A 15367-nucleotide genomic window follows, 5' to 3' on the forward strand; every position below is an offset into this window, starting at 1 on the left:
ATGGATTGTGATAAGAGCTGGTCGAGCCCCCAATAAAATGATTTAAGAAAAAAAAGAAAAAAGGGACAAATTCCTTCGAGATAAAAAAAAGAAAATAATAATTTATAATTTATCAAGGGGTTATAAGAGTGGGGAGGAGGGAGGGAAAAAAGAGGAACTGCTGCCAAGAGCTCAAATAGAATGTAAATGTTTAGAAAATGATGATGGCAACATACGTACAAGTAAGCATGATACAATTGATGTATGGAATGTCATAAGAGCTGTAAGAGCCCCCAATAAAATTATTTTTTAAAAAGATTTCACTATTATCCATTTTAATATTATAAAATTTAAGGCTTTATGTTTTATTTTGCCTTGAATTATGATTTGAATGAAAGTTTATAGAGCATATTGGTTTTCTATTTAATAAGTCATATAAATTTTGTTTTGTGATACTGATTCCAATCCCCACAGCATTCTTCAGACTTCCTCCTTGTGTTTACAATCTTCCTTTGTCTTTTCCTACCTTCTAAGATTTTCCCATGGGTAAATGCTGCCTTTTACATCTATTTCATACAGTTGCTTGTTTTAATGAGTGTGCATCTCCTTGGTGTTATTGCTTATCTTATAGGTTTATCATGTGACTGAAGGTTGAGGCATGGGTACGGATTCAGTTCTAAGCTTTAAGGCTGTCTATGGGCCATATTCTCAAGGATTACACCAGTTGGTATCAGAACAGTAAGCCTAGACTTTTTTTTCAATTATTTTTTTCAGTTTTGTTCGTTATTCTCTTACTCCATCTAAGTCCTCCTATTGTGATCCCTTTCAAGGGGGCCAGCAGTGGTAGATGGGTACTATCTTGTATTGGCTTCAGGGTTATGGGAGCTGGTAATCCTGTAGCCCATTAGTCCTTCATACTAATTATTTATTTGCATCTTTGATTTTCTTCACTTTTTTTTGCTCCAGATGTGCAGAACAACTGCACGTTAGATGGTCATTTACAAGTTTTTAATATCTCAGCTGCTACTCACCTAAGTAGGATGAAGAATACTGTCTTTGTAGGCTACGTTATGCCAAGTGAACTAATGTCTCAGAGACCCTGAGGTCCTGAACCCCCAGGGCCAGTAACTCACTCCCTCAAGGTGCTTGGTTAAAGCTAAAAGTTTTCATAACTTTCCCCAGTGTGGTCTACTATTATATGAAGGTAAGTTAAAAGGTGCTGCTACTTGGGTACTAGTTCATACATACACAAGATTTTTCCAGACAAAATGTGTTTAAACATGTTTCTGTGATTGGTGTATGGCTATAGGGAAGTTCTTTTCATAAAGTATTTGTCTTAGTCTCATTAAGGTACGTTCACCAAAAAAGGTCCTATCACAGACAACCGAAAAGTGGATGAAGGGAGAAGTCGGACAGGGCAAGATATGACAAAATACCCATTTATAAACTATCAAGGGCTCATGTGGGAGGGGGGAGCGGGGAAGGAGGGGAAAAATGAGGACCTAATGTCGGGGGTTTAAATGGAGAGAAAATGTTTTGAGAAATGATGTACAAATACGCTTTACACAATTGATGTGTGTATGGATTGGGATAACAGTTGTATGAGCCCCTAATAAAATGTAAAAAAAAAAAAAAAAAAAAAAGGTCCTATCAAAATAGTGGCATCCCAAAGGAATTAAATTCAAGGCAGAGAATAGCTCAGAAGGTTAGAGTCACTGGAAGAACTTCAAAGGGGTAATCTTGGTAGACTCGCTAAAAGAACAAGACCATTATGGGACTAATCAGGAAAATTTTTAAGAAAATGTATAAAAAATTATTAGAAAATTAAAGTAAAAACTTTAATTGACTGTTTATATATTGCTCCCCTTAGGAACTGGCATATGGCACAAATAAAAAGTTATAATTCAGCACTGAAACTCAAGTACAACTCTGATTAAATCTTACTCCATGGTAATGAAGAAAAATGCTTACCTAGCTCAATACATGTTATTCCAAGAGACCATACATCTACTTTGCCATCATATTGTCCTTCATCCATGGCTAAAATTACTTCTGGGGCCATCCTGAAGCATAAAACATCCATTTACATTACAGTTCTAAAATAGTTATGTTATTCTTTAACAATATACTGACCATCTATGTGGGGAAAACTGTTTTAAATTTCAATCAATTTATGTGACCATAAGGATGCTTATAATACAAAACAAATATATTACACGTATGAGGAAAACCATTAGCATTGCATATGTAATTTGAGACTATCCTCTTCTTACCATCTGTCACAATCATACAGCAGTACTCTAAAAGAAGGACATCCAAAAAAAGAGCTGTATTCTGCTGAATCTAATACTGTATATACCCCAATATATTGTGGGTACAGGAATATTACAAAGGGCGATTTTTGCTCAAAGTATTTAATTTTATCAATGGCAATAAATTGTGCCAGTTGCTTTTGTTGACATAAGCTGACTTCATTTATTTGAGAAACTACCCAAATACCCAAGATTGGATAACCATAATTTGTCTTCCTTTCAAGTTTGCCTTCCTTTCAAAGAAAATTAATGTCCCATGATAATAGTTCACAACCCAATCATATAATTTTCACTTTCTAGGTTTCACTTATTTAATTAGCATTTCAATTAGAGCCTACAGTTCTTGATACCATGGTCTATACTTCATTTTTATTTGGTGTTAAGCACAGATAAGACACTTAAAACCAGTTGACTTCTTCTGTAAGATGGTTCCCAGAAATGTGTTTTCTTAATATTGTATTCACATATTCAAATATATAAATGCAAACTTTCCAATGTCCGTAACAGAGCCTTCCCAAAGATTTTTGAAAGATATTGAGGTCTGGGAAATTACTAAGTTTAAAAGTTAATGATGTGATTTTTATTTTCTTATTGCAGGACTTTCCAGGGACTTTTAACATTGAATATTCACTATCAATTTCTAAAGTGGAGAATCATTCTGGAGTGCATTTGCTCATAGAATCCTTTATCTAAGATCCAGACTAGGGATCTACATAAGAAATTTGTGTCATCTAGAACAGTGGCCTTCACATTAATTCATTTACCCACTACATACTAAAGCACAAACTTAAAAAAACTATGTATCCCTGAGTTAGTTAATTGTGCCAACCTGGCCGATAAGCACATGTGGGGCTAATTGAAAGGCGGAGGGATAAATGGGTAGTGAGACTCGCCTGCCTTTCGAGTTCTCGGGTCTCTTGTTTTGTGATGGTCGCACCAGGGTGCAGCTGCCTTAGCAGTTCCCTGCTTCAGCTTGCAAGATTGACTTCCTACAAGACAGCCCCAAGGAGAAGCCACATGGACCTATCCCGATGCAGCCCTGGGTGCTGGAACAGCCGTGTGGAGACCCCTGCTAGTGCTGAGATGCTTATTTGTTCACTGACTCAGCTGCAGTCGGCATCATTGCCTCTGTTTTGTGAGGTGGAGGACTTTGTGGACTGGTGTTGGGTTAATGTTGGACTTGTGGGCTTGGGCAGCATTGCGTTGGGATGTTTTCGTGATGCACACTTTCGTTACATAAAACTCTCTTATACATGAGTTGCTGTGGATTTGTTTCTCTAAAGTACCTAGACTAATACAATCCCCTTGAACTTTTGGTAGTTGACATGTAAATTTAATAAACTTAATATGTGCAAAGAATATAATACATAGTATATATGTATATATTGTATCTGTCATATTTTAAATATAATTTTATCATAATCTTGGAGCTGCAGAATTAGCTAATTTATTTTTAACTGCCATATAGCCTACAATAAAGGTCAACTACATGGTTGTAATAACCAGTCAAATCAAAGTCATTTGCTGACAGGAAAGTCTGAATTCATTTTTCAATGCAAATAAACACATTACATACTATGTGTCCTAAGAAAACCATCCTTTGTAAATTCTGGGTTAGAAGGGGGAAATGGAATGATGTGAAAGAGAGCTAAAAAAAAAAGAGTGAGATAACTGGAAAGGCATAGGGTCTTGCCATGAGTTTGAACCCTAACCTTTAAGTATTTCTCATAAACATTATACATTCTCACTGTCTTTTTGGTGTTTCTCAGAGGCTTTTACATCCCAGAGGAGATCCACTAATATAATAATCATGATATATAAGAAGCTTTATTCTTGTAACAGGAGTGGGGAGATTTTGAAAAGCATGAATTTGCAAGGGCTATCAGGCACAACTTCCAAATTAGAGCAAGAGAACATATGAAAGCTGAAGAGTTTTTAAAAAGTATTCCCTTAAACTTGCTGATAATTCTAATGAATTATTTATATATCATTAAATGACATCTAGAATTTACTTCAAAATAACTGGGGGTAGGGTGTGGGGGTGTGGATAAGATAGTACTTAGGACAAGATTGGCCTGAAACCTCACAATGTTGTTGGGTTGAGTGACTAGAAAATGGGCTTCATTATTTTTGTCTACTTTTGTATATATTTTAAATTCTTCATAAACCAAAAAACAGCAGCAATAAGAGGGAAAGAGAGAACCTGATTGATTTTGTGGCTGAGTCAGTTAATTGTGCCAGCCTGGCCGATAATCACATGTGGGGCTGGTTGAAAGGCGGAGGGATAAATGGGTGGTGAAGCCTCGCCTTTCTAGTTCTCGGGTCTCTTGTTTTGTGATGGTTGCACCGGGTGCAGCTGCCTTAGCAGTTCCCTGCTTCAGCTTGCAAGATTGACTTCCTACAAGATATCCCCAAGGAGAAGCTACACGGACCTATCCCGATGCAGCCCTGGGTGCTGGAGCAGCCGTGTGGAGACCCCTGCTAGTGCTGAGATGCTTGTTCGTTCACTGACTCAGCTTTCCTCCTGCAGTTGGCATCATTGCCTCTGTTTTGTGAGGTGGAAGACTTTGTGGACTGGTGTTGGGTTAATGGGTTAATGTTGGACTTGTGGGCTTGGGCAGCATTGGGTTGGGATGTTTTCGTGATGCACCTTTTCTTTACATAAAACTCTCTCTTACACGTGAGTCGCTGTGGATTTGTTTCTCCAAAGTACCTAGACTATTACAGTGGCTGATAACTAATTCTAGTCCAATCTAACAATGAGTTCTTAAGACAGGGCTCGGCTTGCTGCTCACCCTCATGAAGAGATCACTGAAGATATGGGTGTTATAGCACAGTGTGGTGAAGAAACCGGATAATGCCCAGCTATCAGAAACAATAGTCTGGGGTCTTAAAGGTTGGTCCTTAAACAATCAGTCATCTAAGTGAGTATCAATTAAGTCCACATGGAAGAAGTACACCAGCCTGTGTGATCAAAGGATTGTAAATAAAATCCAAATCCAAAGGAGGGAATGGTATCAGAGCTTACATTGTGAACACCCCATTTGTAGAAGGCAATGGAAACCCAAAAACATTTGCAGAGGCCCCACGTGGATTAAGTCTCTGGTGAATAGCCCCTGACCATAGTTGAAGGATGTGAATAGCCCTGCTATATGACAGAGAACATTGTAAAGTCAATTATGACTGAAGTAGTTAGGTTAAAATGTATTATCATTTGATCTTTCTTTCACCCATTTTAAAGCTGTTTCAGTTTTTAATTTCTGCTTTCTTTTTGATTGAGGTTTTTCCGTTTTGTCTACCCATTGTAGGTTTTGTTTGCTTCTTGTTTGTGTTTTGATTTGATGAATATGAAATCCAGGGCAGGTAGATCTATAGAGAGAATATCTAGACTGATAATTGCCTAGGGACATGGCAGATGAGGATGGTTTGGTGGGGAATAGGGAGCAAATAAGTTTGAGAAGAAAATGTTCTGAAAAAGAAAAGAAAATGTTCTGAAATTGTGGTGATGGCTGCAACAAATCTTCTCAATATGAATGTGTGCCTTAAATTGTATAATATGTGATGTATATAAATATACATTATAGAATTTTAAACTAATATAAACTACTCTATCAACAGTTTAAAAAAAGGCTGCCAGTCTTCAGATTACTAAAATAAAGATGAATTTAAGGAAAAAACAAAAATTTCATTTAGTATTTTAATCTCCCCCTACTTTTGAGTTTTTTTTCCTTTTTACCTCCAAGCCCAATTTATGAGGCAGATAATAATAACAAAGTGAATGAAATGGGGGTGGGAGGACACCAAGCTAAAGGATTAAAAAGGGCAAGTCAAGGACAGCACACAAATCTCTATTAAAAACTAAAAAAAACCTAAAATCCTTAAAATTAAAATGTCCAAAATAGCATTATTTATAGGAAAGATACCAGAAAAAACTGTACAACCTCACACTACATATATAAATGATATCACTATGAGGATCAATATGAGAGCAGATGATAATTACCAGTATGGCGTTCCCACAAAAGAATTGGCAGGAGATGCCATGGAAGCAGATCCAAAGTCAGCAAGCTTCACCTGGCCTGGTTCTGTCAGAAGGATATTTCCTGCTTTGATATCTCTGGGTTTAAGGAATACAGACAGTTATTAATCTCTTCTTCATTAGATTGTATTGAAAAAACAAACAAACAATGGGATAGGGAAGGAGAAATAAAAATCATTCAATCTTAGGAAATTTGTATTACTAGGAGAATATTGAGATCCAACTTAAACAAAAATAAAATAAATATCAAGGAAAATATTGTAAAAAATATTGAAAAGAGTTATAAATAACAAATGATTGAAAATCACTAATTAGAACACAGTCTTTATCTTGAGGCTATTCTTTGGTACAAATAATGGCCTTAAAATTAGAATTAGAGTGAACACAGAAGACATGGCTGCTACAGCAAAGTGTGGTGAAAAACTTAGATGGTGTCTATCAGATAAAATAGCACCTGGGGTCTTAAAGGCTTGTTTCCAAACAAACAGCCACCTAAATGAGATATCAACTAAGGACTTGGGAGAAGCACACCAACATCAATGATCTAAGGATTGTAAATCATACAATTTGAATCCAAAGGAGGGAACAGTACTGGAGCCGAAGTGAGATTCTGATTGTAGGTTATAGATGACAGTGGAAGTCCAAGATAAATTTGTGAGATCCACCCAGTGAATAAGCCTCCAGTGATTATCCTCTATCCGTAATAGAAGGATGGGAACAAACTAGTTACCAAACAGAATGCATTGGAGAGATGACCCTAAGAGAGCAAACTTATAAAGCTGACTTGAACAGTTAAAACCGTATCAGTGGACTCCTCCCACTCTGTTGCACATTGGACCTGATCTTGTTTTCAACATTTTTTTTATATTGTGGTTTATCTCTGATGTATTTTGTCAGAGGGTAGACCTCTTGAATTGTTATATATTTTTTGTTATATGAAACCCAGGATTGATGAACTTATGGAGAAAACAAGTAGAATAAAGGGTTCCTAGGAAGTATAGTGACAGAGGGGAGGGTAAAGGGGAGCTGATAATTAAGGAGTTCAAGAAGGAAGACAATGTTTTGAAACTGATTATGGCAACAATTTTACAACACTGACATGATGGAACTATGGAATGATATATCTGTATTAGCTTCCAATAAAATGGTTTGAAATAAAATTAGAATTAGATTGGTAGCTGAAAATCATTTCATAATCTATAAAATTTCAGTATACCTTAGTGTAAAATAAAAAATCTGGCTAAAACTTTAACATAATTCTTCTCCTTTGTATTACAATGCATGCACTATTAAATTAACTTATTTTCATTTCATTTGTTGAAAATAATGGAGAGGTACTTCTTGCCAAGCAACTTATTTACAAGCTGCGTGGATTTCTCTTGACTTTAACTTTCTCAAAAAATGATAATTCATTAACTCACAATGATACATGAGTGGGCTTAGAAAAGTTTGTGGGAAAGTGGAATATAAAGATAACAGAGAAGAGCAGTGAATAAAAAAAAAGATAGAGAACAATCAAGTTATCTGATGTGGATTATGTATCAATAAAATGGGGGCAGGGGGGAGAAGATGACAGAATTTTCCTACAAACTGAAGCCCTCTAATACAGTTTAGTATTATTACCTTTCTAATAATCCAAGGAAACTTTATATATAAGAATTAAAAAAACAAAAAACAAAACAAAAAAAAAAAGAATTGCTACTTTTCCCCTAAAATCACTAATACCAATACTGTTTTATAAAACGGTTTAATCCTTAAGTAGCTTTTATATGTCCATTTCATAAAATCAATGGAAAATAATCTGGCAGTATCAGTTACGATAAGGACAAAAGATAAAGGTTAAATTCTAGCTCTATCTGGCCTTGCAACCCTTAGAATATTTGTCACAAACTAGGACTATGAGTGTGCATCAGTAAAATTAAAAGAATATAGGATTGTTAATAGCCTTTCTAATTTATAAAGTAAGTGATTCTACAATTAAATTTCTACTACAAATCCATGAAGTGTGCATAACTCAAGAAGGTCTAGCCGTATGAGTAAACAAAGAAAATAATCCTAAAAAGAGATCCAGTATAATATTTTTAGAATATGGTATGGTTAAAAAAAATGGATTTATAAGATTCTAAAATGATTCTAAACTTGGTGATCACCAACAAAAAATTCAGTTAATGAATTTTAGAGTTGATAAATGTAACAATGAATTTGCTTATTAACATATGATAATTTTCAAAGCACTTACCTATGGATCATGGTATGAGAATGTAGGTAGGCTAATCCCTGGAGAGCACCATGTGTTATTGCTGCTATTTCCACTTCCTGTAATGGCTTTTTGTGAACTTAAAACAAAGAATTTATTTGAAGCTAGTTATTACATAAAACATTTTTATTTAGAAAAATAAATATACTTACCTATTTGGGATACTAATATTCAGCTAGAAGGGATTTACTTTCCAAGATAATAAAAATAAGTCTATAGAACTTTATAACTAGTATATAGTTCTGTCCAGCTATTCATATAATTTCACAGTCAAATTCCCTCTTAGCTAACAATATTAAAGAATTGTTTGGTGGATATAATAACAAAATTGACAGAAGAAATGTTCTCTATTTGATCTGAATGTAAAGTGTGGATTCAAGCTGTTAAGGGGCGAAAAAAGAAACTCTATAAAGTCACAATAAGGAAAACTACCTATGCTACTATATAATATTTAATGAGGATAGCACATACCATGCTGAAAATATAGGAAAGGCTATGGCTTTTTTCTGTATTTGAATAAGTTTTTGCATTATTTAGCATTAACATAGTATATTAAATCTTTAATTGAGTTATTTTATTATTTTTATTTTCTAATAATCCAAGGAAACTTACCTTCTAGTAAATCTGAAGCAGATCCTAAACAATATTCCATTACAAGCTACATAGGGAAAAAATTTATAAATTATTAGAGCATATTATTATAAGGATTACATTTAAAATGAAATTAATTCACCCAGGAGGCTCCAGAAAACAGTCTGAAGTAAAATACAAGTTATCATTTACCTTAAAAAGATATTTATCAATTTGCTAAATATATGTATCAAGTTAATCTAATTATAAATTAATCTTTTAATAATGTTAATGAAGAGTGACCTGTACAAATGGGTATTTCAAATAAAAAACAGATCAGAAAACCATTCTTTTATAGTTATCCCATAGTATAGCATTTACTGATAATTGTTAGGAGCCAGAAAACTAGACTCTAGAACTATATGTACAAAGTTTAGGTTAGAGCATAAATACCTCTCTTAAATAGTGTTCCTATATGCCAGATTATCTTAAATATAAGTATCAACTAACTTAAGGCTTACAACGACGTTATGTATTGTTGTTAGATGCACAATGAAAGGACCTGCTGCCAGGTTCCACACCACCTTCATCATCAGTTTCAGATCAGACCATTGTGATCCGTAGAGTTTTCATTGGTTAATTTTTAGAAGTAGATTGCCAGGTCTTTTCTCCCTAGTTCATTTTAGTCTGGTTGCTTCACTGATACCGATCATTATCATAGGAACATGCAAGCCACTACTCATAGTGGTTCTGCATAAAGTACATTGGCCAGAAATATAACCTGGATCTCCTGCATTAAAGGCATGAATTCTATCAATCACCTCCAAGACTTATGAGGTAGGTTATTATTCCTATTTTACAGATGGAAAATTTGAGAAACAGAGGTAACTTGCCCAACATTAAATTGGCTGCTTATTTTAATCTTAGCCTCAAGTTTGGAGTTTCTCCAAAATTCAAAGTAGATAAAAAATGTACCAAACATTACAAAACTAAATCTAAGTTCAGTATTCTAAAATGATAATTAGTTTCTATTAATTATTCAATAAAAGGGAGCCATTTCTATTTAAAAGAAATTGAGCACTTCTCTTAAGTGAATTATTAAGCTTATACAATTGTAGAATTGGAAGGCGGTTGCTTTTCCTTTCTCAGATTAACTAACATTTTGCATACCTTTGCATGTTCTTACAAAATTAGTTTGACTTACTCTTGATTAATTAGTTAATTTTAAATCAAAGACAACTAAAATTACAGCAAGGAGAGAGTAGACACCTACCCATGCTGTGTGCTCACGCAAATAGCAGCCTTTATATTCTATACTGTTAGGATGTTTTATTCTTTGTAGAAACTTGACTTCTTTAATAATATCCTGCCATTTCTGTGAGGGATAAAAAGGATGAAGGAGAAAATTTATGAATAGTTTTTATTTAGAAAGTTAAAGAATAAAGCAATTACTACATCAAGAAGAGCTAACAAAAAATATAACATGATTTATTTAGAACTTTTAGTGTCCAAATAAAAAAACTAGAAGAAACTACATTCATTGAGTTCATAATTCAGTTACATGATTTTAAAAATTATTTCATTCAGGGCACGCTGACCCATAATACAGAATAATCTGCTAAACAAGAGTTCAAAAAATTAAAAGATGAGGGTGCAGTAGAAGGTGGAGGGAGTCTTTTGGGATTGCGGGTAATACTGTGGTTATTGCTTTGGGTTCTAATTAAATGGGTAACTTGCTTTGTGAAAGAAAGATTCTTCTTCGTTTTTAAAAATTCTAGTGTCCCTCCCAACATGTCTTTCCCCAACATGCCAAATAAATATGTATGCATTTAACCTACCTCAGTAGACTGCTTCCCACTATAAGACATTTTTTTGATGGCCACCACTTCATTGGTGCGCACATCTCGTGCCTGCAAATATAACAAAGAAAGGATCATTGAGAAAATTAATAGATTAAATTGGAGCAATCATTTCTCTGAGAATACCATGTGAAAAAGGATATTAAGAAAAAGTGAGCTGATACCAAGGGCTCAAGTAGAAAGAAAAAGTTTTGAAAATGATGATGGCAACGTATGTTCAAATGAGCTTGACACAATGGATGTATGTATAAATTGTGATACGAGCCGTACGAACCCCCAATAAAATGATTTAAAAAAGAAAGAAAAAAGATATTAAAACTGCTTTTACAGAACATTTTTAAATCATTTTATTGGGGGCTCATACAACTCTTACCACAATCCATCCATACATCAATTGTATAAAGTACATTTATACATTTGTTATCCTCATCATTCTCAAAACATTTGCTCTCCACGTTTTTTAAGTCCCTGGCCCTGGCATCAGCTCATTTTTCCCCCTCCCTCCCCTATCCCCACTCCTCATGAACCCTTTTGATAATTTATAAATTATTATTTTGTCATATCTTACAGTGTCCGACGTCTCCCTTCACCTACTTTTCTGTTGTCTGTCCCCGAGAAAGGTTATATGTAGAGCCTTGTAATCGGTTTCCCCTTTCTACCCAACCCTTCCTCCACCCTCCCGGTATCGCCATTCTCACCACTGATCCTGAAGGGATCATATGTCCTGGATTCCCCGTGTTTTCAGTTCCTATCTGTACCAGTGTACATCCTCTGGGCTAGCCAGATTTGTAAGGTAGAATTGAGATCATGATAGTAGGGGAGAGGAGGAAGCACTTAGGAACCAGAGGAAAGTTCTATGTTTCATTGTTACTACACTGTACCCTGAGTTGCTCGTCTCCTCCCCCGACCCTTCAGTAAAGGGATGTCCAGTTGCCTACAGATGGGCTTTGGGTCCCCATTCGGCACCCCCCCTCATTCAGTGATAGGATTTTTTGTTCTTTGATGCCTGATAACTGATCCCTTCAGCACCTCGTGATCACACAGACGGTTGTGCTACTTCCATATGGGCTTTGTTGCTTCTGAGCTAGATGGCTGCTTGTTTACCTTTAAGACCCTAGACGCTATATCTTTTGATAGCCGGGCTCCATCAGATTTCTTCACCACATTTGCTTATGCACCCCCTTTGTCTTCAGAGATCGTGTTGGGAAGGTGAACATCATGGAATGCCAGTTTAATAGAACAAAGTGTTCTTGCATTGAGGGAGTACTTGAGTGGAGGCCCAATGTCCATCTGCTACCTTAATACTAAACCTATAAATATATGTTCATAAATCTATTTCCCCATCCTCATATATAAACATATTTACATATGTTTATATGTCTTTATTCAGACCTCTATAAATGCCCTTTGCCTCCTAGCGCTTTCCTCTATTTCCTTTGACTTTCCTCTTGTTCCACTATCATGCTCAGCCTTCATTTGGGTTTCAGTAAATTCCTCTCAATTACATTTTTTACAGAACATTTAACAAAAACATTATATAACACAATTTGCAAAATTGGCATTTTGAAAAGAAAAACAGTTTACATTTAAAAAAACTTTTAATCATTACCTACCCGAATTTGTAGGTAACAAAACATTTACTAATTCAACATTTTTCACATGTAGAATATAGTGACAGCCATATAATTTAGCAATATTCACTGTATTCATGTTGGATAACCAACATCATCTCTGTTTACAACTTTTTTTCTATCACCCATAACAGAAGCTCCATCTCTTATTAAGCTTTACCCTCCCACCCACCCCTCCATCCCATGGTAACCTTAGATTTTTATACATGTTCCTATTCTAGTTATTTATTTCAGAGATTGAATCACAATATTTGTCCTTTATGTGACTGACTTATTTCACTCAGCATGTTTTCAAGTTTTGTTCATTTTGTAGCATGTATCAAGATTTCATTTTTCTGTATGGTTGCATAGTATTCTACTGCTATATGTAAAACATGTTGCTTATCTATTTGTCTCTTGATGGACATTTAGTTTGTTTTCATCTTTTGGCTAATGTGAATAGTACTGCAATGAACATTTGTGAGCATATATCTGATTATGTTCCAGTTATCCAATCTTTTGGGTATGTATCTATGAGTGGAACTGTTTAAATTAAATAGTGATTCTAGGTTAACAGCTTACATAATTCCAATTGAAAAATAAAACCTGAGCAAATTTCTACTCTCTGAAGACATGGGTGTTATAGTACAGTGTGAAGACATTAAATGGTATCCGGCTATTAGAAGGAATAGCCTTTGGGGTCTTAAAGGTTTGTCTTCAAATAAGCAACCAACTAAGTGAAATATCAACTAAACCCACATGGAAGAAAGACACCAGCCTGTGTGATCCAAAGATTGTAAGTAAAATCCAAATCTGAAGGATGGAATGGTATCAGAGCTTAAATCGTGAACACTTGGTTTGCAGAAGACTATGGACGTGGAAGCCAAAAATCCATTTGCAGGGTCCACACATGGATTAGGCCTCCAGTGGATTCCTTCTGATCATAGTTGAGGGATGTGAATAGCTTGGTTATCAAACAGACAGCACTGTAAGGTCAATTATGGCAGGTGTAGTTAGGTTAAAATGCACTATCATTTGATCCTTTTGGACCCATTTTAAAGTTATTTCAGTTAAAAAAAAAGTGAAGGGTAAATACACATGAAATAAGCATCTAATGCAGTGGTTCTCAACCTGTGGGTCGTGACCCTTTTGGGGGGGGTGGAAGGATCCTTTCATAGGGGTAACCCGATTCATAACAGTAACAAAATAACCGTGATGAAGTAAGAATGAAAATAATTTTATGGTTGGGGGGGTCACATGAGGAACTGATTTAAGGGTCACGGCATTATGAAGGTTGAGAACCACTGCTCTAGTGGATTTCCTCTGGAGCACTGTTGGTGTAGTGGTTATACATTGGGCTATAATCTGCAAATTCAGCAGTTTGAAACCACCAACTGCTCTGACAGGGCTTCCTCCTGCTGTAAGCAGTTACAGTCTTGAAAACTCACAAGGACAGCTCTATCCTGTCCTATAGGGTCACTATAATTCGGTGTCAACTCGATGGCAGTGAGTTTGTTTGTTTGTTTTTCAAATTATTAATCCCCTGACTGTAGACTAGGGATGTGAACAGCCTTGCTATCATGCAGAATGCATTGGAAAATTATTATTGCAGACGCAGGTAGGTTAAAATTTAACCCCTTGTCATTTGATCTCCTTTTTGATCCATTTAAAATTTGTTCTATTTAATATTTTCTATTGAGGTTTTTATGTTTTACTGTGTTATTCTTGTTAGTCTTTTGTTTTGTTTTGAATGTTTTTCTGTATATGAAATCCAGGATAGGTAAATCTACAGAGACAGTAACTGGATTAATGGTTCCTTTGGGGTATGGCAGGGGAGGTTAGAAGGGGAGGCGGGAATGGAAGCTAATAACGATTATAAGAAAAAAACATTCTAAAATAGATTATGGTGATGGTTGTACAACTCTTCTAGATATGATTGAACTACTGAATTGTATGCTATATGAATTATATGCCAATAAAACTGTTACAGAAGAAGAAAAAATGTATTATCAATAAATAAAACCACCTACTTTCATATTTGCTTCTTACATATACAAGACTATAAAATGTTGGACTAAAATTGGATTATATTTATTATAGTGCTTTACTTTGCTAGCGTGAACATTAAACAAATCCTAGTCACTAACATTAAGTGTTTTACCACTTACAAAATATACTGCTCCAAAGCTTCCATGGCCAATTTCTCTGAGATCTGTGAAGAGCTTCTCTGGATCTTCTTTGAAAAAGAGTTCTGCAATTTCAGGGTCCTTCAGGCTACCCGCTCGGTTAGTTGATGGCATCCTGCTGGGCAGTCAGCTGCTGATTCTAATTTTATACTGTTATCCCAATCCTTGGTTCATCTGTATGAATGAAGCCACACTGGCATAGACCTCTGTAGGAAAATAGTGAGAGGGAAAAAAAGTCAAGAAAGGCAATGGTTGTTTTAAAAGATTTAGTGTAAGATCATTTACTGGCAGCATTTGCAAAATTATCACTGAAAAGGAAGTATGATCCACTAGCACCCAAAACTAAACCCACTGCCTTACAGCCAATTCCAACTCAGTGACCCTGTAGGACAAAGCAGAACTTTCCTACAGCGTTTCCTGTTTTAAGTTTTTCTTTAAGCATTTTATTGTAAATCAGTGAAGGTTTACACAGACCAGTTTTCCATTCAACAATTCATATACATTTTATTTCCCCCCAAAGATTTGTGAACCCTATAATGTAACTCACTTATTCCA

General features: G+C 35.3%; 1 protein-coding gene across 1 annotated transcript in view; it reads right to left on the bottom strand.

The window, feature by feature from the left end:
- Window positions 1-15367, bottom strand: part of TAOK1 (TAO kinase 1) — a 122408-nt gene that overhangs the window by 46998 nt on the left and 60043 nt on the right. Inside the window, exons 2-8 of the mRNA XM_004706907.2 lie at window positions 14795-15018; window positions 10996-11067; window positions 10431-10532; window positions 9200-9245; window positions 8570-8666; window positions 6295-6408; window positions 1951-2042 (exon numbers count right to left, since the gene is read on the bottom strand). Of these exons, the coding sequence (XP_004706964.1) occupies window positions 1951-2042; window positions 6295-6408; window positions 8570-8666; window positions 9200-9245; window positions 10431-10532; window positions 10996-11067; window positions 14795-14926 (655 nt within the window). The 5' untranslated portion in view covers window positions 14927-15018. The remainder of the gene's footprint in view (window positions 1-1950; window positions 2043-6294; window positions 6409-8569; window positions 8667-9199; window positions 9246-10430; window positions 10533-10995; window positions 11068-14794; window positions 15019-15367) is intronic.

The sequence above is a fragment of the Echinops telfairi genome, unplaced genomic scaffold, assembly GCF_000313985.2.
Source record: "Echinops telfairi isolate 266 unplaced genomic scaffold, ASM31398v2 ScPeMD7_7458;HRSCAF=8496, whole genome shotgun sequence".
In the NCBI taxonomy this organism is placed as follows: Eukaryota; Metazoa; Chordata; class Mammalia; order Afrosoricida; family Tenrecidae; genus Echinops; species Echinops telfairi.